The sequence below is a fragment of the Stegodyphus dumicola genome, chromosome 8 (assembly GCF_044657685.1).
Source record: "Stegodyphus dumicola isolate Sdum_Otavi_A_Nest chromosome 8, ASM4465768v1".
In the NCBI taxonomy this organism is placed as follows: Eukaryota; Metazoa; Arthropoda; class Arachnida; order Araneae; family Eresidae; genus Stegodyphus; species Stegodyphus dumicola.
The window spans coordinates 147,486,358-147,514,002 of NC_140775.1; the positions used below are offsets into that span (position 1 = coordinate 147,486,358).

Sequence of the window (27,645 nt, forward strand, 5' to 3'; positions counted from 1 at the left end):
AGAGAGTCAAAAACTGCAAAAGAAATCTTGGGGAGGGTTTCGCCAGTACTCTACATTGTTCAGTCTAACAGCCTGTCAAGAAGCAAGCCGGTCATGTCGCATCATCGGTCGTGACTGGAAGTCATATTGCATGAGGCTTGCTCAGTACTGACTTCGGAGTTAACAATTTTGTATTATGCTTTTTCACACATATCAAATGTGTGTCGAAAAGGTTCATAATTTATATTGACTCGTATACTACGCTGGAAGCTTTGGAAACATTATCTGACACTCACAACTCTGTAATTGTGGAAGTTCTAAAGCTAAATTTAACTTATGGGAGCGTGGCTATCAGATGTTGTACTGATGAGTGCCTGGACATTGTGGGAATAAAGGAAAACGAGCTGCCTGCTAAGTCCGCCGTTGATATGTGTAGTCAGCTTTTTCCGTTTAGAGTTATCCAAGGTATCATCCAACAGTAGGTTCTAAGAAAATGACTGCTACTATGGAATGTTGAGATCAGTAGCAAGCTTAAATGTGTAAAACCTCTGGTGGAATACTGGGCACAACCAGAAGCCGGAAACAGAAGGTCCTTTTAACTGGTCTTAGAATTGGTCGCTGTCGAACTACATATAATTACCTTCTGAAAGCTGAGAGTAAATCTACTTGTTCAAAGTTTAATGCTTTTTTATCAGCTCGTCATATTTTTAATAGAGTGCGCGTATTTTAGGGAAATTCATTAAAAATATTTTAATACCTATGACGTACCTCTTCACTGTTTGATAGTGGTGAATGTTAACTTGTTTTCATATTTGATTTTATCATTTAATTTGATTAGTTTTACAGTTGTTTAGATGCTCTAGATATTTAAAAATGTGTTGTGTAGCATTATTGTATTTTTCTATTAATCGTTCATGTTTTAATCATTCTGTTTATTAACCTCCTTGTTGTTACCCTGAACATATTTTAGTACGGTTTTTCTATATATATACGTATTATAAATTGAAAATTCTTGCCATCTATCTGCCGCATTATAACCTTTATAATTATGCTCTTTGAATCTAATAGCCAACCACCAGCTAACCCACTACATCAATTATGCAGTATTTCGCATAAGTGAAGTTCCTTAAGTGGAATTTTGCTGCAAGTTTTATCGTTATTATAAATAAATAATTATTTCAGTCAAAATAAAAGAAGGAGTACTTGTTTAAAGTAGAAGCACTAGTTTTTAAGTCTAAAAAAGCTGAAAGTTATCATCGCTTGTGCTGGAAAATTTTGATTTAGAACTGCTCTTAAAGAACGAGGTTGGTCGAAATATTACTTGGTTTTGGTTTATTTGATTTTTACAAAGCACGCAAGAGCTATAAATAGATGCCTTCGTGGATGGTTAAAATATACACTAGCATCTTTAAAATTCAGTGAATCTTCTTCACATAAAGAATAAAATGTTTGAGAAATTAAGAGCTGAATTGAGCCCGAGCACATATAAATTTCATTTGCATTGACATGTATTGATACTTACTTATGTGTATTTGAGAGCGGTAATTTGAGTTTAGCAATAGCATCATGAACAGAAATTTCTTTCTTCTCTTGAATGTTTAAAATATTTGGAGAATTTACCAAATTCTGGAAAACATGAACAAAAAGTGACATTGTAAATGATGATAAGTAAATAAAAAAGTATTTTATATAACAGACTTAATACTTCTTAATATTTACCTGAAGTGTAGGTATCAAACTTTCGGGATTCATGCCCCAGGATTCAGAATATAAATCAAACTGAGGATGGAAAAATATTTAATGAATTTTTACTTCATGATTTCCCACTACATAGTTTTTTATTATTAGGAAAAAACTATAGGAGGAATTCAAAATTAAGTACATTTAGAAGCATCAACAGCCACTGGCCTTATTTAAACCGAAAAAGCAAATCGAATAAAACTTCTTTAATATTATTTTTCGGCGTCCTACAGGTTCAGGGCCCTCTCGTGAGAAGAGTCAAATTTAGTTTAGTATTTGAAGCAGTACGCAGCTGACGTTTCATACGTTCGCTTGTCCCACCTTGTCTGTGCTAATAGAGCACTTAACTTGTAATGCAGTACATTATGTAAATAATTAAAAATTTTGTGTGACTCAGCTTAGTTAGCATTATTTCGAACCAGTGCCATCGTTGCTCGCACTTATACCAAACATAAATTGGACCGCTCGCAGAGTTAATTTTGTTTTTGTTAACTAATAAGTTTACAATAGTATTACAATAGTATAATGGCTACTATAGTTGCATTAAATCAAAAGAAGGGATCACTCAGACCGCAGTTAACTAGAATAGATACTGTTATAGCGGATAATTCCAGCACATGGAGCTCAAGTCCTTAGAAAAAATATCAGTTGGCAGTAGATAGCCTTCGAACGGAGTTACTTTACACAAACAATAGTTGTAAAATAAAGTTACCTGAAATTCTACTTTCTCGGTTTAACGGAAGGTATGAAGAGTGGAATATGTTTAAAATTGAATTTAATAATATTGTTGCCTTGAATACTTAATGAACAGATGCACAAATTCTGCATTATCTGCAGGCCATCCGTAAAAGAGGTTAGAATATTTTAGCATTTATGCACACTTTCCAGATTTTCACTAGTTCTCGATCAACGGGATAATATCGAAGATTTTTCACTGCATGCTTCACATTTGCATACTTAGCGCTAATGCTGTGTCGTCTTGGAATCTCCAATTTCACTCCTGTCTTCCAACGCAAGGAATTTCAATTCTTTAACCCTAGGTCAAAATATTTGGTAAGGTAAGTAACGGGATTATTTACCGCAACTTCATGAGCGAACGAAATGGTAGTTTGAAAAAGATAACTGTAAATCCGGAACTATAGTGCTCGTGAAGGAACACAACTTGCCTATTTGCTACCAAGTTTTAGGTCAAACTGAAGAAGTGTTACCCGGATTAAATAAAAGAGTTAAGATAAGTTACGCACTCTAAAGGGTCTTTTTAAAACGCCTGCCACAAAATTAAGTATTTTACCCCTATACGACAACAATAAAATGTAAAATTTTCATATTATGGATGGACATTATTCATTTTAGTACAAGGTTAATATTTTTATGTGTGACATTGTTATTATTATACGCTATTGAATTTTATCGTAATAATTTGTGTTAAATTGTATCTCAGTGTGTATTTCATATGGTACATGTAAATTTAATTGTAAATTTATATAGAATAATTTAAACTCGTTTCAGTGGGGGCCGGACTGTTCGGTTTAATGTAGAGTCTTCTTGTGAGAGGAAACAAATTTAGTTCAGTTAGTAGCTGAAGCAGTACGCAGAGGACCTGTGGTACGTTAGCTCATCCCACTTTATCTGTGCTAATACAGCACTTAACTTATAATGTTGTACATTATGTAAATAATTAAATATTTTGTGCGGCCTAGCTTCGTTAGTATTATTTAAAACCAGCGCCATCATTGCTCGTACTTATACGAAACAATTATGTCAGACAGATTCATCCGGTTTTTGAATATCCTTATATGAAATGAAATTCTATATTACTTTGAACAGTGTCATTGTAAACCACTTTAGCCATAGAATTCACTTATTATATTTATGTGAGCTCACAACTAGTACTTGCTACATGCTTCATATATAAAAAAATTACACAGCGTGTTATGGTATTGGAATAACGTTTCCGAAATGGTTCAGAAGCCATGATCGTCTCAAAACTTTTAGTGTACCTTTATTCTGTAATACAAAGGACTAGTAATATAATTAAAGAAGTGAAAAGAAAAATGTTGAAATTTTTCCCCAAGCCTTACAAGTTTTCTCTATTTATATCTATTCTTAGTGTCACTGCAAGTGCTTATTCTGCAATTTTGTTCCATTCATGCTCCTCCCACCAAGTCTGGCCTCCTGAGTTTATTGTCATATAGTAGATTGTTTTAATTTCTTTATAATCGTTTAGCAATTACATGAGACTATGACCAACACTTCTTGCAGATCAAACTGCAGGGCTCTTGTTCCGAGTATTTTTCAAACAGTAGCTTTAATTTCAGTCAGATGTTTTCTGAGAAACGAGTGAGGCCTTAGAGCTACCAATTATAGCCCAAATTGTGAGTGGGCAGGTAGATCCATATGACATAAGGCCAATGTTAAGAACAAATTTTTGTCTTGTATTTGTCGAAAACATAGTGAAAGTGAAGCAACACATTTCCCAATTAGTTTGCAGGGATTACAAGCATTGATGGAATGATCATGGCCAGGATTGAATTACAAGATAAACATGAGTCACAAGTAGCTAACAAGTCAATAATTTCTATAATTTCTAAAGTGAATAAAAATGTTAAAGACTTCAGTTTTTATAACCATCAATTAAGTTACTCTGTGAATTCGATTACGGTTTACTAGTAGGATTCTGAAGTTCCGATAATACTAAAAACCAACCTGTATACAGAATAATCATAAATTAAAATAATTAAAATTATTTCTGTATGATATGATCACATTATCTATCTACATTACTTATAACTGAGTTTTCAATGCAGGCAGTACAAGCTAAAAACACAAAAATACACTTCCACAAATTATGTATTTAATGATGTTAGTTAAAATCTGATAGATTTATTCATAGACACACAGATAAAAACGATATTAAAAAATGTAAATACCTCTTTCACACATCTGTGGCCATGTTTGGATAAAAAGGCTTTGAATAATTTGCCTGCTGGTCCTTTATCATTCTTCAGTACATTATAAGCAGTCTAAGAGTCAGAGAAAAATGCGTATTTTAATATTATTTCTATGCTATGAACTAAACTGCTGGCCACTGAAATTGCTGTACCAGGAAGGAAAGCAAATAGCAGAATCTTATTTATTTTATATATACAGTATATTAGGAGGAAGACATGACACCAGGAAAGAAAGCAAATAGTAGACTCTTATTTATTTTATATGTGCAGTATAATGGGAAGAAAACATGATTAAATTTGCAGCTGCTTTAGAGTAGCAGAGGGCAGAATTCAGTCACGGAGCTGATACGTCTGATAGCAACAATGGCTGTAATCCGCCTGGGAATCATATCGAACTGCGCTAAATGACAGATACGTGTGTTTCATTCCATGTTGCTTACTCTATGCCAGAGTTTATCCTTTCTAATGGGTGGCAAGTGGTGGCATCCCAGTCTCTCTGCAGAACTACTTGCGAAGAATTTGGCAAAGGTCACGAGATCCAAATATCCGTGCCCAGTTTCGCAAGATACAGAACGAGATAAGGACCGAAACCCGCTTATTAAAACAAGCGGCGTGGAAAACATACATTGAGTCCCTAACGACTGCAGACAAATCGATTTGGCGCGCAGCCGCCCGATTATGCAAACATAAAACACTCATTCCGCCCCTTCAAACGGCCAATGGCACACAGATGGCCTACTCACTACTGACTCAGAAAAGGCTGATGTCATAGCTGACAGCCTTGCAACTCAATTCACACCAAATCACGACTCCTACTGTAACCGCCCGGTTACACAGGGGCGCATACAAGCACGTGTTAAAGATTTTTTAACACAACCCATCACTACTGAACTCCGTCCAACGGACCCTACTGAAGTTATGGTTTTCATTAACAAATTGAAACCTGACAAGGCACCTGGCATATATTCTATTTCGAATCGCATGATCAAAAACTTCCCCCCTATGTTTACCGTATGGATCACGGTACTCATAAATTTAATGCTCAGGAGAAGCTATTTCCCTGACTGTTGGAAAATTGCAGCAGTCGTCCCCATTCCAAAACAGGGACAAAATTTAAACTTACCCGTCAATTACAGACCCACAAGTCTGTTATCCTCTCTCTCAAAGATCTATGAATTTGTCTTACTTAATCGCCTGAATGAATTCTGTCGGGATCAAAATTTATTCATCCCGGAACAATTCGGCTTCCGACCTAAACACTCCACAGTACACCAGTTACTCCGTGTAGTGGAATTCATTCATAAAGGCTTTCGTAAGCGAGAGAAAACTGGTATTGTCTATTTAGACGTTACCAAAGCCTTTGACAGGACTTGGCATGACGGGATTATTTAGAAGTTCATGCGGCTTGGTTTTCCGGCTCATCTCATTAAAATTATTAACTCGTACTTGACCGGACGCAGTTTCCGCGTGCGAGTTAACCACGAATTCTCCTCTCCCCGCCCAATCTATGCTGGCATAGCTCAAGGTAGCCTCCTTGGACCTTCAATCTTTAACCTTTATGTAAATGATATTCCTAAGGCCCCAAATATCGATCTTGCGTTATACGCAGACGATACAGCCATCATTTCACAACATTCCAACACCCTCCAGGTAATCTCCCAATTGCAGAGTTACCTTTCGACCTTAGAACTCTGGCTCGGTCTGTATAAAATCAAAATTGATGTCGCAAAATGTGCTGCCTCTATGTTCATCCGAAGAAATATCCCAAGTTTACCTAATTTAATGCTCTTCGGTGAACCCATTTCCTGGGTCTCTTCTTACAAATATCTAGGTGTTTCACTAGATTCAAAATTAACTTGTAGCCTCACATTCGCAAAATCATAGCGGGTGCAACAGCTGCCAAAACCGCCCTACGCCCCCTTTTAGCTATTAATAGCGACCTGTCAATGGATAACAAAATCTTGCTCTACAAATCAATCTACAAACCCCCCCCCCGCCTCTAAAGTTCTTTAATGCACACAGCATTAACTCGAGGAACCCCCTTTAACGTTTCTTTAATAAGAAACATCACAGTCAAAAAGGACTGATTTAATATATTTTCTAACTTTTGATTTGATTTAAAATGAAAAAGATTCTTAAATACTGCTTTTTTCTTCCTTTAACAAGGAACTTTCTCAGGCGTTTAACAACGTCATTTTAGGCCTTTAAATGCCGCACTGAATAGCGGTCAAAAACGAAACTTCTCCTTCCCAGCTGATCACTGGCAGAACTGCTTTTTCGACCTGTAAACAGGTTCCCCCCTCCCTCCCACCCTTGAAGAACGCGCATCGGAAAATTCCCCTGCGTGTTCTTCATCTCTGACGTATGCAAAACATGATTATCAAGGTTCAAGGAAACTTCACCTTTTATTTTTCTAATCAAAATTTTTTATGGCTGCCCCTATCTAAATTATTCTGGCCCTTTTTCGGCGCAAAATTAAGACCTTCTGAGTTTTTTGCCTTTTTTTGACTCAGTGTGAAGGCACTTATTCCAAGTCATTCGGCTTTTCAAAATTTTTACCCTATTTGACACTCTCCTCTTTTTGATGATATAATTTCCTTTGAAGATGTAGAGGTAAAGGCGTAATTGCCTATGAACTCCGTAAATTGCACTTCCTTGATCCTTGAGTCTCTCTGGAACCTATTACCAGATGTTCTGAAAGGTTGAGAGATCTAGAGAACTTCCGGACCAGGGCAATAGTCAAATCTTCTCTGTATCGAATAAGGTTCAGGACAGCACAAGCAACATGCTGCCACGCATCTTACTGAAAGATGGCGCTACGCAAGCCTTGAAAATAAGGCACAACCACAAGGCTTAACACATCAGAAATATATCGGTGGCTTTCTACATTGCTGGATATGCGAACAAGAGGCGACTGAAATGTATACCAAGGTATCCCATATCACCACAGCATAAGTTTTATCTCTATGATGAAGACGAATGCAAGCTGACAACATTCGTTTTCTTCGTTCCTCGATGCCTCTACATACGGATAATTTATGATAGACCTGTGTATTCCGTCACAACAAATCTAGGTGCTACTCGACTCACCCATTTGATCCACTACATTTTAGGCAGGAATTGAAATCTCGCAGAGCTCAACAAACCGTGCAGAACACAAAGAGAAGAAAGGAAGAGGGGTCGGTCGTTACACCCCCACTCGGATGGGTGAAGCCGCTACACTTCGGGACAACACAGAGCTTCACTTTCGGATAGTAGAACCAGGTCCATATATTTTATACCCCTGGAGTTGCGACTGTTAGATGTAATACTAAGACAGTATATATAACCCCATGGGTAGCACACAGGTAAGTCAATCATGACGTTGTACGCAGATACACGAGATTTGCCTGAAAAGACGACGTGGTGCCAATTCTTTGTCCATTGCCATGGTTCGTTTTACATGTCTCTGCTGCAGCATCAAGAAAATTCGCGACAATGTTCGGTGTGATGACAGTCCATGGTGCTATAATCGTAGTGTTCGTGCGAACACTTGTCATCCTACACATGTGACGTAGCTGTAAACTACCTTTTCCCTCTCTAGTAGCCACGAGGCGTTCCGGTCTTCTGTCACCTACCTACCTACCGCAAGGCCGAGAGGTAACCAACCCTATCTGCCTTTTCGGGCGTTAGTTGCCCGGGGCCGTTTCGATGCAGCATTGCGTTCAGTATGGCTATCCTGGAGCCCTCGGCTACAGCCTGACAGCCACGAGATCCCGACCAACGCAAACAGCAATGTCCCGAAACAATAAACCACACTACCGATAAGCCCCGTTCTTGCCGTGATCGAATTCTGACACGCGCTGTCAGCAGCTTCTCTTTCTTATACGAGTCACAAACACGATTTTTACACAAATTTACAACTGTAAAATGCGACCAAATGAGAAACGCGCAGTATAATCTTCCCATTTATAAACCGTGTAAATGGCGTTACTTATACTTGCTTTTTGCGAATGTTCTGAAATGCTAACCATTTGCATATCCTAACATATAGTATCTTTGGCGCAAATTTGACGTTTGTTGTATGCCACCTTCATGGTGTAGCAGTTTTAAAAGCTAGCAGTGTACGTAGTATTAAAAATGTATTGAGCGCAATATTTCAGTTGGGCGGATTAAAAAAAAAAAAAAGTCCAATTCTAATACCGCAGTTTCTTAAATAGTTAGAAAAGAATACAGTAATACTTCGAAGTTAAACGGTAGATGGGACAGACGAAAAATACGTAAGTTGCCGTCCAACTTTGCATGTAAATACATGAGAGTTTCAGTTCATTAAAACTAACGTTTAAAAATATACTGTGTACTTTTTTAAACATAAGTGCTTTGTTCAGAAGAAATGCATGTAATAAAGAATATAGTTTTGTATATGATACATAAAATGGAGTTATTTTGATACCGATGGCGTCGTGAAATTTAACAAATTCATTTGACGACTCAACGATTCTTTTTATTGCATAAAAGTTTTTGATAACGAGCTAATAATTTTTTATTCCTTACCTTGTAGCTAGAATGTGTTCCTCATTACAGCTTATGTTGTAAATGTAAAATTTGCAATTCTGTTTCCACTGAGCAGAGCACTCCTGCTCAAGTTTGTAGTTTTCCCCATGTGTTACGTGTATGCGAGCCACTTTCCCTTAGAAAATCCTCCATAAAGACATCTCTGCCCTTAGGCAGATAGCCTTAGTGTGCTTTGCCGTAATCAAACCAAACCAAACCTGCTCAAGTTTGCGATTGTTATTATGATTTTTTGTGAATCTAGGTTTGGAGTAATATCTTCTTCAAGCAGCGATATGCTTACACTTCTCTAAAAGCTCATTAATCTATAAACTGTTGGCAATGCGAATCCAACAACTCGCTGTCACCATAGCTCTCAAATTCCAAATCTAATTGCCTGTTAAGATTGACAGCTTCTTCTGTTGCATATTTGTTCAGTTTCTGGCATGGTTTTCGTCTCCTCTTTTAAAAGAATGAACACAATTCCAGGCACCATTCAAGTTTATTGGAGCTTTTCTAAGATTCTCCACCGCTCCTTTTAGTTCAATTGCACGTCCTCTGCCAAATGGCGATATCTGCTCATTACTGTTCGTAAATCCGTCTGCGGATCGTAGGTGAAGTCGTGGCCTTCGAGATTAGATACTTCATAATTTTCAAAATAAATTATCAATTGCAATTAATTATTGCTTCAGTATACTAGTACAACTTGCACAGTATTTGCTAATTAGACAGAAATGATGGTTTGTTCTATGTATAGTTGTTTTGAGATTTTCGTTGGCAAATTTATTGATTTTACGCTTTTGTGGAACATTTTATGGATGGCTTTTATTTGCAAATATATTATTTATTATGTATCTACATATAAGTAATAATGTAAATATTATTAAATGACGTAAATATTATTATAATTATTGCTATAGATAACATATAAATATGTGAAAATTATTCGTTTTCTGTAATGTTGCAGGAAAATTGTAATTTATTTAATTTACAAAGTTTTGAGGTTTAAATTTTTTCTGTGGCTTTTGAACTGCTTTTCATTTTATTAGATAGTAATTTAAATGAATTAAAAATGTATTTGCATAGTGTTTGGAAGCCCTGAAATATTTATAGTTTCAAGGAAAAATAATTTTTTATGTCTTTTAATTTGCTAAATTATATTTACTTTTGTTAGTGAATTATTTATATTTCTAAATCTTTTCATTCCTCTCCTTCTCCAACTGTAAAGACATTTTTATGTTAATAAATAACAGCCTTTTTATTTCCTTATTTCAAAACTTTCTTTTTTTGAGTGTATCCTAACAAATTATTACAATACAGTGTAAAAAAATGCACAAGATAACCTAAAACATGGCATAGAAAATTTCGTGAATATTTCTTAAAAAATAATATTTATTAAGTTATTAATCTTAACTGCAAATTAATATACGACCTTTTATATACGTTTTCCCGTCAAGTCTCTGGAAATTTAATCATTATGCATTATTAAAAACAAAACACTCTAAACATCGAACGAAACGCTCGCATTCAAATCTGAAGCAAAGAAAGTCACGGAAGGATCGAATGCCTTTCGTGACGTCACTCGCAGCTAACCAGGCCATGTTATCTCGAAGGCCACGGTGAAGTCCACGTCAACGGAACCACGTTCGAATGGGAGTTATGCCTTAGTGATGGAATGTTTTCTGTTTTATATATCACCCGGATGCTTCGTTTCAATGCGCTGAAGATCCAGCTAGTCAGTTACTGTCTATTCATAGACAGTTAATAAGCCGTTGGGGAAGTTAATCATTGGCATATTTTGTCGTAAAGTATGAGCATATGCAATTTTGTCTCATTTGTATAACTCCTTCTTGATGCTTCGCTTTTTATTTTAAAGAATGTATTTGCAGGCATGATGAAACAAACTTGAATAGGAAAATTTACAGTTTCCGAATCGATATTCTATATTTTATGGTCTTTCTTCAAACGAACAAGCAAACAAACAAACAAACAAACAAACAAACAAAAAACAGTATTTGTTCTTAATCAAAGTTTCCCCTAGTATGTGCGTGTTTATGCTTGATCATTGCCAGACGTTTTAAATAAAATAGATAAGTAATAGACAAAAAATTTTTCATTTCATTTTTTTTTTCTTTTAGTCGAATATGGTATAACATTGGAGGACTATCTACCTAATCGGAGAAAACCTTCGTGGAAGACTTAACTGGAAGAATGAGAGTAACTGGCACACGGGAAAAACCGCCTAAATGGCCCATGCAGCCAGCCTTCTCGCCGCAATTGAAACCCGGATCCAACTTTCCAAATGTTAAACGGTATTATTCTTTCATCCACTAGTTATCAGAAAAATACCTTTTAGCTGAAAGATAACCAGACTACTTACATTGACTGGTAGGGCTGAAAATGTCATTCCATGCTCTTTCGCAATTGCTGTTGCTAATTCCTGAAAAATGGAAAGAACTTTAAATAAAGTTAAATTTTTTTAATGCAGAAAGGAATTAGATGTTACTGTAGATCAGAAATTACATGTAAAATTATCTTTTATTATTTGATTTATTTTTACCTGAAGGCTCCTAGGAACGTCAGCACTTTCGACTTCCGAGCAAGATGACAGAAGATTAGCAAACTCAGCATAGAGTTCGGAGCCCCATTCTTAAATGATATAGATGAAAGCAGTTAGTATGTTTACATAGATCTGATTCTTTTTCAAAGGAAATCAAACATTTAGTGATACACTGTATAAAATTACAAACCCATGTATTGTCACTTTTCAAACTGTAAAAATAAATTTAAAAGGGTAGTAGAAATCAAAGTTTCTGTTATTCTGAATTTCAGATAACAGCTGTTTTAAAACCTTAACTGATTTGTAACTTTATTAAGCAGTATATGTCAATTTATATTATTATTTACTTATTCTATTTTACAAGGAGCATTTACGATGACAAAACCTCAAGCTTTAAATCGAGATTTGAGCCCATTTCTTTTCTGATATGATTGCGACATCTGAAGATAACGTGAAGATAACATCTGAAGATGACGAAGGTCTGCGGAGTTTCGATATAAATACTTTTAACTTTCAGGCTACCATTGTCACTATAAATGAAATAAAAATGTGATATTTAAATCTATTTAGAATATTATCGACTGTTACTCATATATGGGTTACTTATATTACACTTACTGCACACAGACAAAGGTATGGGATTAATTTTGTTAACAAATTCTACCATACCTACCAAACTATAATTGGCAGCAGCATTTATTAATATGATATCTCAGCTTGATTCTTCTAAAATATCGTCTGGTGAAAGTTATAATTTGGTATGCAGTTTATCATTTGCTTTGGTCCACTGTTGACATGGATTACAAAGCTGAACAATGAATAATAATAGAGTTTGCCTTTAAAAGGAAGATTTAGTTCTGATTGTTTTCGAAAAAATTACGATTGGATATGAAACTTGGTGCTTTTAAAGTAAAAATAGCATTCCGAATAATAATTACAGAGTTCGAACAACAGGAATCGGTGATAAGTTTTATAAATTTGCAGAAATCTGCAAATTTATAATACGGAATTTGCTGTTGCTGGACAGAAGATAAATTCTAAATTTCTACAAAAACGCAAAGGAAAAATTTCTAAAGAAATTTCAGAAGATCGAATAATTAAGCTGAAAAATAGGGCTTGAAAAGTTAAAACAAATAACTGATTTCTGGCTAGACAGCAATGTGACGTCACGAAAACGCATTCTAGTGAAGCATTTGTAGCAAAGAAAACTATCAGAATTCTCAATTACCCTCTCATTCACAAATTTTCCCATCTACAGACTGCTTTTTCCTTCCTAACTTAAAGTCTCACTTGATCCCTCATAAACTAAATATCAATTAAACATATTCAGAAAATTGTAAACAGACATAAAAAGTATTTCAAAAGATAAGATGAGTTTCACGGAGAAATTAAATTTATTTGTATGAATGTGCCAAAAAATTGTGTAAAGTGATAAAGACTGTAGACAGAAGTTTAAGAAGTAAGAATGCATTTGTTTTTTCAATTTTTGATTTTCACGAACGTAGTCTTAAAACATCGTAGAACACATTGTATGCGCATTTAAATTGCATTTTGTAATTATTATAGCATAATAGCTTGCATTAATTTCATATACATATAATAACACAATTTATAAGTGCAGTTACAAAACATATTACACTTTGGACGGTCCACGTATTAAATTCCGTATTCTTTAATAATTTCGGCACTAAAAAGATGAACATCTCCATTCGATGAATATAAAGCATATTTATTCTCAAAACTCTTTCTCATAACTTATTAGTCATAAGCATATAAATAAGCAAACTTAATACTTGGTTGGTTCTCTTCCTTTTCGTGTTCTTATCAGAAATGAATCAGATGAATGAATTCCGACTTTGTAAAATAATTTGCCTCTCACCGCGCGAATAACCGGAAACAGCATTGATCTGATAAGCCAAATCTGTGCGATTCCTAAAGCACTTCGTGCATGACCATATTTCTTCTTATTGCTTTTTGATCCTCATCTCTTACTACTTTTGGGGATTAATTATCCAAAATTTTGTCGAACAAAGGAAGTTACTAATAAAACTCTACTATGAAGATTAATTTCATGAAAATGATTAGTGAAGTCTGTAACGGGATAATTCAGCAGGATAATTTGATGCTTTTGATCTATAGAAATAACAGCATTGCTTAATCTTCCACCAGCTCTTAATAAATTTTATTCATCAAAAAAGGCATTAAAATATACTTCTATTTGAATTCAGACATTTTACCAAACTTATTACTTTTATTTCTTCATTACACGCATGCTGCTGAACCAATTTCACTACAGTAAGAGTATTTGTTTTTAGTTCTTGCGTATTTAAAAAACAACCAGTTGTACTTTCGGTTGGTATCTTCTTATCTTTGGCATATTTAAAATAGTTCTTTAGTGGTATTTCTGGGATTCGCTTCCAAAACATATTTAGTAAATGCAGCGCATCAAGAAGGCTAATTTTCCTTGCTAATTCATTTGACTTATATCCATAGCATACATATTAAAAAGAATTCTAGTACTCATCCCATGACAATAATATTCATCATCACTGTAATAATCCGCTCATCAGAAGTACTATAATCTCCACTATTTGCCGCAGTAAACCGGTTTAATAAAACGCACCGTTATTAAACACATTATTTCTGTCTAGGCCATCTTTCATCATGCAATACTACGGCATAACAAATGGCGAATATTTTTGCCATTTTATTTTTCATTACCGCGCGACTGCAGACTCATGACAGCCTGAATTAGGTCACGCAATGATGCCACAAACAACTTTTTCAATCTTGCTAAATGAATAAAGTACAAAAAGAATTTACTGTATGTATATAAAGAAAGAAGTAAAGGAACAAATGCAAATGAAATATAATAATTACCAGAAGTTCCTTTTGATAAAATGCGCATCAAAATTAAATTGTAGAAAGGGGATAAAAATGAAGTTAACCGATGTACCCCGAATACCTATAAATAATAGATTAAAAAAATAAATAACATTTTTTACTAGTTCCAAAAATTATTCATACGTTATAAAGAACATTAAAGTATAATGTGCTTCTTTATAAAATGTTCATAAGTAAGTATTAACATGAAACATATGGAAGAGAAATATATTCAGTTGTTTAAATATATTTCATAATCGTGTGTTCTAGTACCTGTAAAAATTTTCTAAACGTACTGAGCTATATTATGTAATATTTTCTTTTATTTTTTTTAATTTATGAAACAGTTCATGAAATATAATACAATCTTACCTCAGCATAAAAGTTCACACGATTGAGTATTTCATTAAGTACATCTGCAGCTGTATTTAATGTTAACAATGGAAATTCTGAATTCAATTTTTGATCCACATCTCTTATTATTTTTGAAATTTTCATTGAAATCTGAGAAAGAAATACATTATTATTATCAGTGCTAAATCGTACAATTTTAAATTGGTATGAAATTATTGAAAATCGAAATTATCGAAATTGGCGCATATAAGGAAAGAGAAATCAACTGTTTTTTGACATCGAAACCTATGGCATTTACAACACATAACTGTTTTTAAGTATTAACATCAGATGTTGTATAAGTCACGAGATTATGAAATTCATAGTCACTATAACTGAGATCTAATATACAATATCTCGTAAAATCATTTTTTACCGTATTTGTTTTATTCGCGCGTAACTTCTGTTTTGTGCAGATATCTTGACTTTGGTAAATCAGTAAAAATATTTATTCATAAAAATTACATTATTCTAAAAATTGAAATATGAATAGTATTATTAAAAATAAAAGAAATAAAATTATAAGTAAAAACAAATTCATTTATTTCAAATGAAAAGTCTTTTTATATTTCCAATGCCAATTACATGATCCTTTTTAATCTAGAAACAAGTTACATTTCCTTTATTTAGGCCCTTAATATGCGCAGTATAATATGCTCTCTTAAAAAAAAAAAAAAAAAAAAAAAAAAAAAAAAATTGCGGTGTTCTTTTGAAAAGTCTAAATTAAGATTTCTTCTAATGCTGAGAAAAGTTAAACTCGACTAATTATTTAAAATGCATTTCACATTTCTTTTAAATTCCTGTTACTTCGACTGTTTTTGTATAAAAAATATTGCTATTTCTTGATGGTTTATTTTTGCTTCTACTTCCTTTAACAATCTTCCAATAGATAACGAAAATTCTTCATCTATAATGCTAAAATGAAGTGTGTCTGGAAACTAGTCATTTCTAAAGCTTCTATAGTTATCTTTATTCTGGTATTTACATGGCTTAGTCAAAACAAAACTGACTTTGTTCTTATTTTTCTATTTGCGCTTTCTCCTGACAGAGTGCATAATATGCCACAAATTAACTGTCGATAATCGGCAATTGCATTCATTCGGAAGCGCATTCTTAATGAAATGTTTCTGCTTCTGAGTAGTACTTGCGCGTATTCCTGGAATGGGTTGCTTAGCATTGTTTTTAACATTTGCTCGAACTATATGTGTCTTTTTCGTAAACCTCATCAATAGAATTCATAACAGTTTTCGCCATTTCTTTTTGTTTATCATCAATCAGTTCTACGCAACTTTTACTCTGACGCGAAAGGTTCGTAAATCAGGTTGGAATGTCTTCGTTTGCGTGCAAAGTTGGGCTTTTTAAAGTATGGCCTGCCCGAGCTACATAATTTCTGCTTGCATAAAAAAAAAAAAAAAATCTGCCTTTACATTTTAAACTTTTCACTTTCTCCTTACATTCTTCATTACAATTTTCAAAACTATGCTGAGAATTATTATAATTCATTCCGGTTTGTATACAGATGATGTAAATTATTAGGCATATGGTTTAACAGCATTTTTTAAAAATTCTGCGAGTGAACTTGTGTGAAAAGATTATGAAAAGATATGATTTTCTTTAAAGATTCCCATCTGAAGTAATACTTATGCCATCTGAAAAACACAAATATGAAGAAAATAACAGAAGATTTAAAGCTGAATGGAAGGAAGAATTTGTTTTCATGGAGGAAAACGCGAAATCAGTGAGTCTTTTATGTTAAATAACATTTTCATAATAACATTATCAGTAATCTTAAGCGACATTATTAGTCAAATTACTGTTCTTTCAGCCAACAACTTCCTCTGGTTGCAACTTAACACGAATTAAAATATTGCCTTTAAGAGCAAAATTTAATTAAAAAAATCTAATGTGTACACCACATGACTTCCTTGTACGGAATATTAAATTATACGCATTTTTTCTTGCATTTCGTTGAAACTTACTGGATTGAATTAAATCTACTTCGCCGACAGCACATAAACCACTATAGAATAAATGCATTCTTTAAAATTCACTCTATTTGTTTACCATAGCGACACTCTGGCGCTAGGTTCACTTAACAGTATTATATTTCGTTCATATTATAACTCAGAATGCACAAAATTTATATCATTTAAAGAATTATCTAATCGTTGCCACATGTTCTATTCAAATACTAAAATAAAGCTAGAACGATGTATAAAAGAAATTAAGCAAACAAAACAAAACAGAAACAGTTTTTCACAGACGATTGAGTATTTCTCATTTAATTAATTCAGTTACCACTTCGCGAGAAGGCAAAAATACATAAAAACTCAAAATATCTATATTAAAAATTACGAAGTAACTCTCAAACGCTTATTTCCTCGAAAAAATTCCAGAAAGAATTAAGCATGATTTAATTCGCAATAATAAATGAATGCGTTATCTTTGTTGTTGCGAAGCTAAGTTTCTCTAGATTGGCAACAAATCCCCTAGTCTCCTGTTTCAAATGTAAACATCAATGGCCGCCATTAAAAACAGGCTTAGCGGCAATTAAACAACTTTAAAATTGCTGATAATTCTAAAAATATTGCACACAGATTTACTAAAGGCATAAAATCCTTAACCGGAAGATAAAAACAACATAATTCAATCATTTTTAAAGCAAAAAATGTACAATTTACAAACATATAAGAGTAAAGAAACTGAGATCACTGAGCCGGGTAATAGAGTGGATATATATCTAAATATATTTATATACGTTTTCTGCCGATTGCAACCAAAATACGAGGTGCATATCTACATGTTATAGCAGTCCTATATACAAAATTTCAACGTTCTGAGGCTACTCGTTTTTGAGTTATGCGAGATACGTACGTACGCACGTACGTACATACGTTCGTACAGACTCCACGAAAAATTCTCTTCAGAATTAATTTTAAAGCAGTTTTATAATTTTTTTGAAGAAAAAGAGTATTTTATTCTGTCCTTACGTACAGATATGACGCAAAAACATCGTTAAATTGCATTCGATAGCGGTCAAAATGGATATTTTCGTTGAAATATGCTGCCTGAAACTTTTCGCGATTACAATATTGAAATATGCTGCCTGAAACTTTTCGCGATTACAATACTTCCTTTTTACTTCGTACAAGGAAGTAAAACGTTATAACAGAAACCTTACAGTGTTTCCAATTAATCGTCTCACTTGTCTAGAGTATTTCCATAAGAGTAATAACAGAATTTTCCACATGAAAGAGATTAATGACTTCTTTAATAGGCTACGCAGCCTTAAATTTCTCTAGCGCACGTTAAAGCATAGAATCTACAAGGTTTTAATGTTCATTAACCCACTTGTCTTATTATTTTGGCCTTACACTATAACTTCCACTTTTGTCAACCCCTAGCAAAATGCAGGTTAGTTAAAGCATACAAGCACAGATTTCTTGAATTTGGAAGACAATTGCGACTAACTTTGCTGATCGTTACTTTGTTACGCTTTCCTGCTGCCTGAATCATGTGCGTTAACTCGGCAAGCTGCATTGTTTCGTAAAATCTTAGAACCAAGCCCTGACTTATTTAAGCGCATGCTAATTCCGTTTCACATTTGAATCCGATTTGAACGTCTTCTCTACATTTCCTAGAGGCTGCGCAGATTGTGTTATATTAATTTTCCGAGTTTTGTATAACTATCAGGTTGACCTGCTAATGAATAAATTTCATTTTAAATCTTTAACCAGGAGTCTATGATTACTGTTTTAAAGAAGGTAAAACGTAATAGGAGTCTTTGGGAAAGTATGTCTTTGGGGTCTTAATAATTTGGCATCTTAAAAAGTGTAGAATCATGCAAATATTCTACATGTACTCTTTATATCGTACTAAAACTATTGTAATCAAAAAGCTATGTTAGTATTCTTCGAAATTTTTCTTTGTACATTATAATTTTTAAGCATAAATAGTTCTTTTCACGTCCATGCCTAATTTGATTTTTTTTTTTTTTTTAAGGAACAAATTTATTTTGTATAAATGAGTGGGTATTTCCTCATCGAGCACAACTACAAGTTTCAGCCAGCAGAATCTAAGGAAGCACTTATTATCTGTCTTAGTGATATGAATTACTTATTTAAAATCTAAAACAGCTACTATAGACATTTTAGCCCCCAAAAAACAGTAAAAACTTACCCAAAAAATGAAAATAGGTTCTAAAAATTTTCGTTTCATGGATTTATATCCATATTTCTTAACTCCAACTTTGTGCATAACTTCATTTCCTATTATGCGGCCAAAGAGACCAACTTCAAATGCCCTTTGATTTGTTGATATTTCCTTTTCATTTGAAGCAAACAGGGTCTATAAAAATCATTGATTATCAATTACATATTCATTTCAAAACATTATCAGTGGTTTCAAACAAGGAATTTTTTAATGACGTAGGTAAGAAACTCTTTTTGTAAAGAAATGGTTAAGACTTAAATAAAATAAAATATAAAAAGCATAATCATAAAAAACTCACATCAACTAGATTCAATGTCACTTGTTTATGTGTTACTGGTAAAATGTGAAGAAAATAGGGGCAAAATTCTCCTTTATTCCTTAGGATGTGATCTCGCTGGGGAAAAAAAAAAAAAAAAAAAAAAAAAAAAAAAATAACAATTGGTTAGAAACTCTTCCCAAAATGTAATAGCAATAACATATTTTTAGAGCTATACTGTTTATTTAATAAAATTGATTTAAATATTCACCAGACAGATGCGTCAAATTAAAAATCATTGTTTTTTGAAATTCTACCAAATCATTCTACCTCTCTTCTGATGATTCAAAGGGTAATAGAATTTTAAGTGAAAAGTAAAATACCAAGTATTAAGTAAGTTTGAAAATTTTAGAATGAATTAAAAATATTCAATGCGACTGCCTTTCAAGTTCCTGGTCCGCTTTACCTAGCAATAACAAAAATGAAAATCTTAAAGTAGTAATCTGTTAACAATCAGTTCTTCAGTAAAGGAGTTATTCAATATTAATGCCATCGTGATCAAAATTTAGTTGATATACACTGGTGTGCAAAAATTAAGGACGAAGTCGAAAAATTAGCATATCAGCTGAACGAAGAGGCAAAGCGAACAGAAAGGCCAATCAGGAGATTAAGTAAGTTGATTTACGGTAGCACATGCGCAGATATGCAAGTAGACGTAATGGGGGAGTGTCTGAGTAGTATAAAGCATGTTGTCGTGTAAGATCAGTATCTCTGGCAAAGAGATTGCACGCCGTATAGCAGTTAAAATCACACCGAGTTGCTGCCTCAGCGAGAAATGGCGAATAATCAATCTGTTAGACGACATCTGGATGCTTTTACCCGAGGTCGAATCATTGAGAAGTTGGAGGAAGGCCGCAGTGTGACAAGTGTGGCTGCAGAGTTCGGAATTGCTCACAGCATCGTTTCACGACTTTGGAGACAATTTCAAACTACAGGAACAGCTATCCGGGGCTTTAGTAGTGGTCGTCCACGAGGAACCAAACCCGCAGATGACCGGTATATTGCCTTACAGGCCAGAAGAAACAGGCGGCAGACAACGGGAGAAATCGCTAGACACACGACACAGGCGACTGGACGACCGATATCGCGTTTTACCGTGGCCAGAAGACTGTACGGTGGTGGTCTGTTTGCACGACGCCCTGTACGGTGTGTACCTCTAACGCCTGCCCATCGGAGAAAGCGTTCTCTGTGGTGCCGGGAATACCGGAATCGGAGAGACAATGAATGGGGACGAGTACTCTTTACAGATGAGAGCAGATTCAGTCTGAGTAGCGATTCTCATCGCATACTCATCTGGAGAGAGCGGGGAAGAATTCTTCTTCCATATGTGCGTCTTTTTAGAGGCGCTATGGGTCCGCAGTTCCTTTTCATGGACAACAATGCACCATGTCATCGCACAGTAGTTGCCAAACAGCTCTTAGAGAGTGAGGATATTGAACGTATGGATTGGCCGGCACGATCTCCGGATCTCAATCCCATCGAGCATGTATGGGATTTTCTAGGCAGACGCTTGGCAGCTCGTACCTTACCACCAGTAACGATTCCGGAGCTTCGATTGGCGCTGCAAGACGAATGGGCAGCATTGCCTCAACAACTCATTGACACCCTCATTCTCAGCATGGGCAGACGCTGTGAAACCTGCCTAGCAGTCAGGGGAGATCATATCCCCTATTAAAGAGCGGATGTTTCTTGCTGGACACCCATCACAGGGATGTTTCGGCCTTCAGTCGCATTGCGCTCCATGCTACGTTTTCAATAAAGCTTCTTTTTATCCCTCTGATTTCTCTTTTAGTAAGTGTTGCTCACATTGCTCATGTCCTTACGTATTGGGGATCTTACGGTATTAAATGTGTTGATTTGGAAAGCTTTTGTACAAAGTTATATTGAAAAAACCGTCTCGTCCTTAATTTTTGCACACCAGTGTATGTAATTTTCATTCAAAAACTCTGAATGGAACATAAAAGGTATAACAAGGGTATTTAGCGATTGAAATCTTGTGGGGAATGTTTTGAACACTTCACCTCAAGTATGAGTTATTTTTTTGTCCTCAATTTAATTAGGTATGAAATTCAGAATCGCATTCTTCTTTACGTGCTGCGACGATCCACATGACTCATCCTATAAAATAATGTTTAGTCCACCGGTAGTGGACCACTCTCCTCTAGCTACGCCACTGTGAATATTCAAAGAGATTTCTTCATTCTTTGAATTACGTTCCGTTATTTTTTTATTTCACAATTTTCTGTTAATTTGCTGTTTTTGCTTTAATAATGTACTAAAAATTTGATAATTAAATTGATGTGGAATGATTTGAAAGCAAAAATGCTTGGTTACATGTCGTACTCTCAATAAATACTTTTGCAAATGTAATTTCTTTTTCTATGCCTTCAGATAAAGTCAAAAGCTGCTCATTTTAACGGGGAAGGGAATGAGGAAAATGAGATAAGGTCAAAACTTATTTTATCTTAATTACCAAGCTTGATTCTCATTTTAAGTATTGTACAAGTCTTTAAATACACTGTAATAACAAGTAACATAATAAAATATTAAAATCAAAACAAATGTTTTTAAAAATACTCAGTTACCTATTTTACATTTAAAATGCGCGTTAGAGATGTATATATATCAAATTTATATTTTATAGTTACAGTTGGCTTTGATGCATTAGCATAATTTTATATTAATATTTTTATAATAAAATTAATTTTTTAAAATTTTTACTTTTTAAAATTTAAAACTTTTAAAATTATTTAAGATTAAAAATTAAATTTTTCGCAAAGCATGTCATGGTTTGTATGTCTCCAAGAGCAAAATAATAGGAGATAAAACAACCTTACAATGTTCTTCTTATCCACAAGGGGAGTTTCGCCTCCGCGGGCATCATTGTTGCCCCCTTTTGGTAGTCTTTCATTTAAACTGTGGCAAAGGAAATACTGAATCCAAAAATATCAACGAAAACGTTCTCAGTAGGCACAATTTGAATATTTCCTCTCTCCAGTCTTCTAATATTTGAGGGATTTGGTTTAGTTTATCGGATTATGGCAAAACATGCGAGGAATATCAGGTGAAGAAGAGGAAGGACTCCCTAACTGGACATGGCTAGTATCCTTATTACATGCGGGATAAAGTACGAAAACGCCTATGCAGCCAACCCGTTTGCGGAACTGGAGCCAAGTCGAATTATTAGCATTCAGCTTTACTTTAGTAATCTTATCCACTCTGGCAAAATAATTTAACATTAAAAGAAACAAAAAACATTTAACATTTAATTCATAGAAATGTAATAAGGCATCTAAATCACCGTCACAAGATTTCGTTTCTTCTGAATCACAATCGGAATCGCTACTGACAATCTGAATCATTAATTCTTCTACTAACTCCTGAATCTCCTAATATGAATCATTAACTAGTAGAAGTCCGTCCTTATCTCGATAAGAATTTAAAATTTTTTCCAAGTGGTTACAGTCCTCTTGCCATTTTTGAGAATAAACTCCATTCAAAGCTTTGCTCAATAACTGTTCCAAATTTTCTAAGCTTAAGTAATTAAGTTATATGAATTTCTCTGGCCAGTCTTTCAATTGATGTCCAAGCACATTCTGTTCCGTCATCCTGCCAATATTTCTTAAATGTTAAGTTACTATCGATCCGTGTTTTGTCGATGTAAACTACGTATTGTTCCCTTTACCAGAGTTTCATCATTTCTTGAAAGTATATCTCCAAAATACAATATCGGACTTTTCGTTCAGAATTTTTCTTTTAATATATTTTTTCATCGAAAATTCATTGAGCGCAAAACATTACACAAAGGGTCTTTTTGCCTCAGGAAGTCTAGATTTTTTCCTTAATACAGGCGGTGATCCCGTACAGATGGCACTTTCTTTGATATAAAAGTTTTGTATTGTCTTCTGTACAATATATTTATCAAAATTATCAATTTCGAAGTTTCGATCAGCGGACTTTTTATGGTTCTTTCTAGGTGTGCTTAGTAGTTTCTCTCCACCCAATGTGGATTCTTCATGCCTATTTTTTTTAATTGTATACTGTGCGAGTCTCTTCAAAACTTGAGAGAGAGGTACTATTAAAGAGTTCGAAGCTTCAAAGGCAAAATTTTGCAACATTGTCGACGATTTGACGTGTCTGAGTTTTAAAGCTTGTTCTTTCCTAAACTGGAAGAGCATTTTACAAAATTGTCGATTAGCAAAGCACTAGGCACTGTGCCCGGGCCTTACAGCAATTTCGAGAAATCAAAGACAGTGGAAATTTCTCTGTGGATGAGGGAAAACTACATAAGGCCGGAGAAAGCATCAGTTTGCATTTTATTTGTACTTCTTGCATTTTATTCTTATTATTCGCACTAAGTTGTTTGTACTTCCTTGCATTATGATATTCATCAGCATTGCAGCTTCTTCATTCCAATTATATCTTGTGACTTTAATTCAGGGAGTTGTGATTAATGAAAACTTCTACTCATAATTCTTCAAAATTCTGGACTTGTGCGAACATACGCACTTGAGGATCTCTGCATTGCCTTGTGTTCAAAGCTCTTAGTAGTTTGTATTGGTAACTACTGATTGTGCTCGGTCATACCGAGAAGAGCTACACGAGTACTTTTGTATAAAAAGTTCCAGAAGTGTAAACTGTTTTCGGAAAAATGAGTTTCAAGCTGTCATCGGTTTTGTGTGCATTCAATCCATTGCGAACTCGTGTGCATGTAAAAACATCTATTGAATAACCTTCGATACTGCTATTATTTGCACTAGAATGCCTTGGAGATTATCTTTAAATAAGGCAGTGTTTATTTATAGTAATTTATTCTGTTAGTAATTAATGAATAATCATAAATTTCCTTTGAAAGTGAAGCAACAGTATTTCACGTCTTTGAATGAATTTGTAGCCCCTAAGGTGGGTGTTCTAGTTATCAAATCATTAAGAGAATGTCTTAATCATGATCAAAATGCTTTCACAGATGTACAAGTGTGTAACAAGCAGCTGTATCGCATTTGCCAGTAAAGCCCAGTCTGTCTCAGTGCTTGAAATTATGTATATACGATAATCCAGAATATGTTACATTTATTTTAAGGTTCATAGTTTTCAAAAATGTTCTTTCTCAGTAGTTTAATAGCAGATTAGATTCCATCAAATATAAATAAATAGTTTATTATTAATTTACTTTGTAACTGTGCCAGAAACAGTGGCTATTTGTTGTAGACTTTATATCATCATTTTTTATCTACCAACGAGACCAACAAATAACCTCATTTGGAAATCGCATTTGAATGTTGGTTGTTTGGCTAATGATCGTGCTATACTTCGCTTTAGAAGGGAAAACTCCTACCAGCACCTGTTGGACCACGGGCTAACGGAACTGCGGTCATCATTTCGCGACATTGCTGTTCGTGTTGGTCAAGAATGCTTGTCATGCTTGTTTTTCATGATTGTCAGATGAATCGATAGGACGAGAAGGACCATATTGAATGCCACGTTGGACCTCAGTCGCTCCAAGCCACTATCAAGCTAGAGAACAGGCATGCTTCCTCTTGCGGGACTGTATAGCCACGCCAAGGACTCTGATGGCTCCAGGAGGCATCCCTTGACGCTGCATTAAAGAAGGGCGAACGACGTCACTGAACATAGGAAGGGCTTCACGTCGTCTTTTCAGATGAAGCTCGTTCTGAATACAGCATATTAATTGTCGTATCCATACGTGGAGGCACCGAGGAGAGCGAGCGTTGCCAACTTTCTTTCGTCATCGTTGTATGAGCCCGACACCTGGTATGCTGGTAAGGGTTGCCTCGCCAGCACACCAGGTGTTGGGATCATTACTGTCAATAAACTCCCGATGCGGCCTTTATTGGACGTCGGAAGGGTGTGCTTAACCAGAAAGTTGCGGGTACCGGGTGATACCCGATTTGCCATCCGGGTGTCCGGCCCTGCATTCACCTGATCACCTGGTAAGGGGTGCCAATATGTACACATTCCTATCATCTCTTGTTCGCATAGACAAAAATGTGAACAGCCGCCTTTACTTTCTGAAATGTTAAGCACGTAGCTGTGGCCTATCTTCGAGGTCTGCGTGACGCCATTTTTCAACAAGATCCCTTGTTGCTGGTGGTTTCCTGATTTTTCCTGGTAGAGAAGGTGCACGACTTTGGCCTGATTAGCGCGTTCTCCAAATCCTTTCCCCACTAAGAACATCTAATCATGGGTTGCCGAGAGTCTGACACGCTACTACTCGCCAGCCACTACGAAAATTGAAGTTCGGCTCAGTTGAAGCTGCATGAAATGAAATACCCGCATCTGTCATCCAAGCTTACCTCAACTCAATAGTCAACCGCATAATAGCCACTGTTTCTGCAAAGGTAGCAGTTCTGTCTTCTGAATTCTGCACACCAAATAACCCGCAGATTCAATCCTGTCTTCCTCCCGTTACGCTATATGAACAGTAAATAAGATTCCGCTGTATTTTTTCCTTCCTGGTGTAGCAATTTTAATGGCCATCAAGTGTATATAGATATATTTATATACATTTAAATGTATGATTCTGCAGTCAAGAATTCACCATTAGCAGGTGTTTACATACAAATATAGACAGTCCTCTCCTTAAAACCATTTTAAGTAACTAAAATATTCTATTTCGATACTCTGACTAAAATACTTTATATGTGTTTTATAACTACTATGTGTTATAAAACACATATATGTTATAATATGTGTTTTATTACTTTCCGTTTTTAAGCTATAAAAGATGTAAGACATATTAATCGCTTAAGACAGATATATTTGTATATAACTGCAGATAACTTTTATTAGTTTCATTTGCGAAGCCACATCTGCTCTTCTGGAACCAATAAGCAGACATATCACCCGGATATTAGGAATTGAAATCAGCGGTAGCATGCCTATTTAATGACGTTGAGGTCGGAATTAGAATCGTTTATGCTGAACCGTTCCTATTTCACTCCATTCTCATTGCTTTTCTATGATAATTACTGAAGTAGCTTTTTTCATCTCGTTGCTAATCTGGAAGTTTTTAAACTAAACAGTGTCAGTAAAATTTTATCGTTTTAAACTTATAGCCAAAGAGCATTATTTGAAAATTTAATAATCAATTAACTTACATGTGCGTAAATATCCATTCCACTAACCACAAGAGAAAGGGCGAGTGGAGAAGACGCTCCCAAGAATACTTCTCTAAAATAATGAAACACATAGAAAAAAATTTAGCATAAATCTTTTGAAGGGAGAGAAAAAACAGATATCTTGACTTGATAACAAATTTTTCGCTGAAATTATGCTCAGTTATGAGCTTTAAAATTCTCTTAATATTATAATGCTTATGCAACACAAAATGCTAAAACGAAATTAATAGCCTTTCTGGGCAAATTGCTCCTTTGGGCTAATAACGAAGAATCTGCATAAATGTGTATACTTTTCTCGCACTGTGATAAAACAACGGTACCTTGAATCATAAAATTTTGAATAACGTTACGTCTCAACTCGAATATGGGCATCTCGAAGCAAAAATTTGGAATTTGTTTTAATATCTGTTTCATGTTTTGTAAAGCATTTATGAGTTTTTTAATTAAAAAACTCAACGATTTCAAAGCGAGCAATGGCAACACTGTACGGTTAAAAAAAATTATCTTCTGAGCGCGAGACTGTGTATCGGATAATATATATGATATAAAAGATATGCTCTTTTAAATATTTTGTGATATTGCTGTTGAATTGAATTTTATGGCTTAAGTGCAAAGAACGTGATGTTTAATAAATAAAGGTAACACAAGAAACGTTAAAAACACGCCCCTTTGGGGGTAATATAAAATCTGAAAGCTTTCAGATTTTTTTTATTTACTGTATTATTTATTATTTTATATTTCCTTTTTTTCACTTCTCCTGATAGCTTTCTAAAGAGTTTCAGCTCTTCTGAGTTTGAAACATTAGTCCTGATATTAGTAACCAGTTTCCATTTAGATCTTCAGCACAATAAAACGTAATTTATAAAGTAGAACATTATTTCAATGGGAAACATTAAAACTTTAATTTTTCATATATTTCTGCTGAGAATGTCACGTACCCGT

At 34.7% G+C, this 27,645-nt stretch overlaps 1 protein-coding gene across 2 annotated transcripts in view; it reads right to left on the reverse strand.

The window, feature by feature from the left end:
- LOC118186462 (uncharacterized) overlaps positions 1–27,645 on the reverse strand; it is a 147,522-nt gene that overhangs the window by 37,250 nt on the left and 82,627 nt on the right. For both annotated transcript variants that reach the window (XM_035356564.2, XM_035356563.2), the window contains exons 23-32: positions 26,683–26,755; positions 19,547–19,642; positions 19,216–19,383; positions 15,016–15,147; positions 14,641–14,725; positions 11,761–11,849; positions 11,581–11,640; positions 4,650–4,742; positions 1,699–1,758; positions 1,502–1,605 (exon numbers count right to left, since the gene is read on the reverse strand). In XM_035356564.2, coding sequence (XP_035212455.1) covers positions 1,502–1,605; positions 1,699–1,758; positions 4,650–4,742; positions 11,581–11,640; positions 11,761–11,849; positions 14,641–14,725; positions 15,016–15,147; positions 19,216–19,383; positions 19,547–19,642; positions 26,683–26,755 — 960 coding nt within the window. The remainder of the gene's footprint in view (positions 1–1,501; positions 1,606–1,698; positions 1,759–4,649; positions 4,743–11,580; positions 11,641–11,760; positions 11,850–14,640; positions 14,726–15,015; positions 15,148–19,215; positions 19,384–19,546; positions 19,643–26,682; positions 26,756–27,645) is intronic.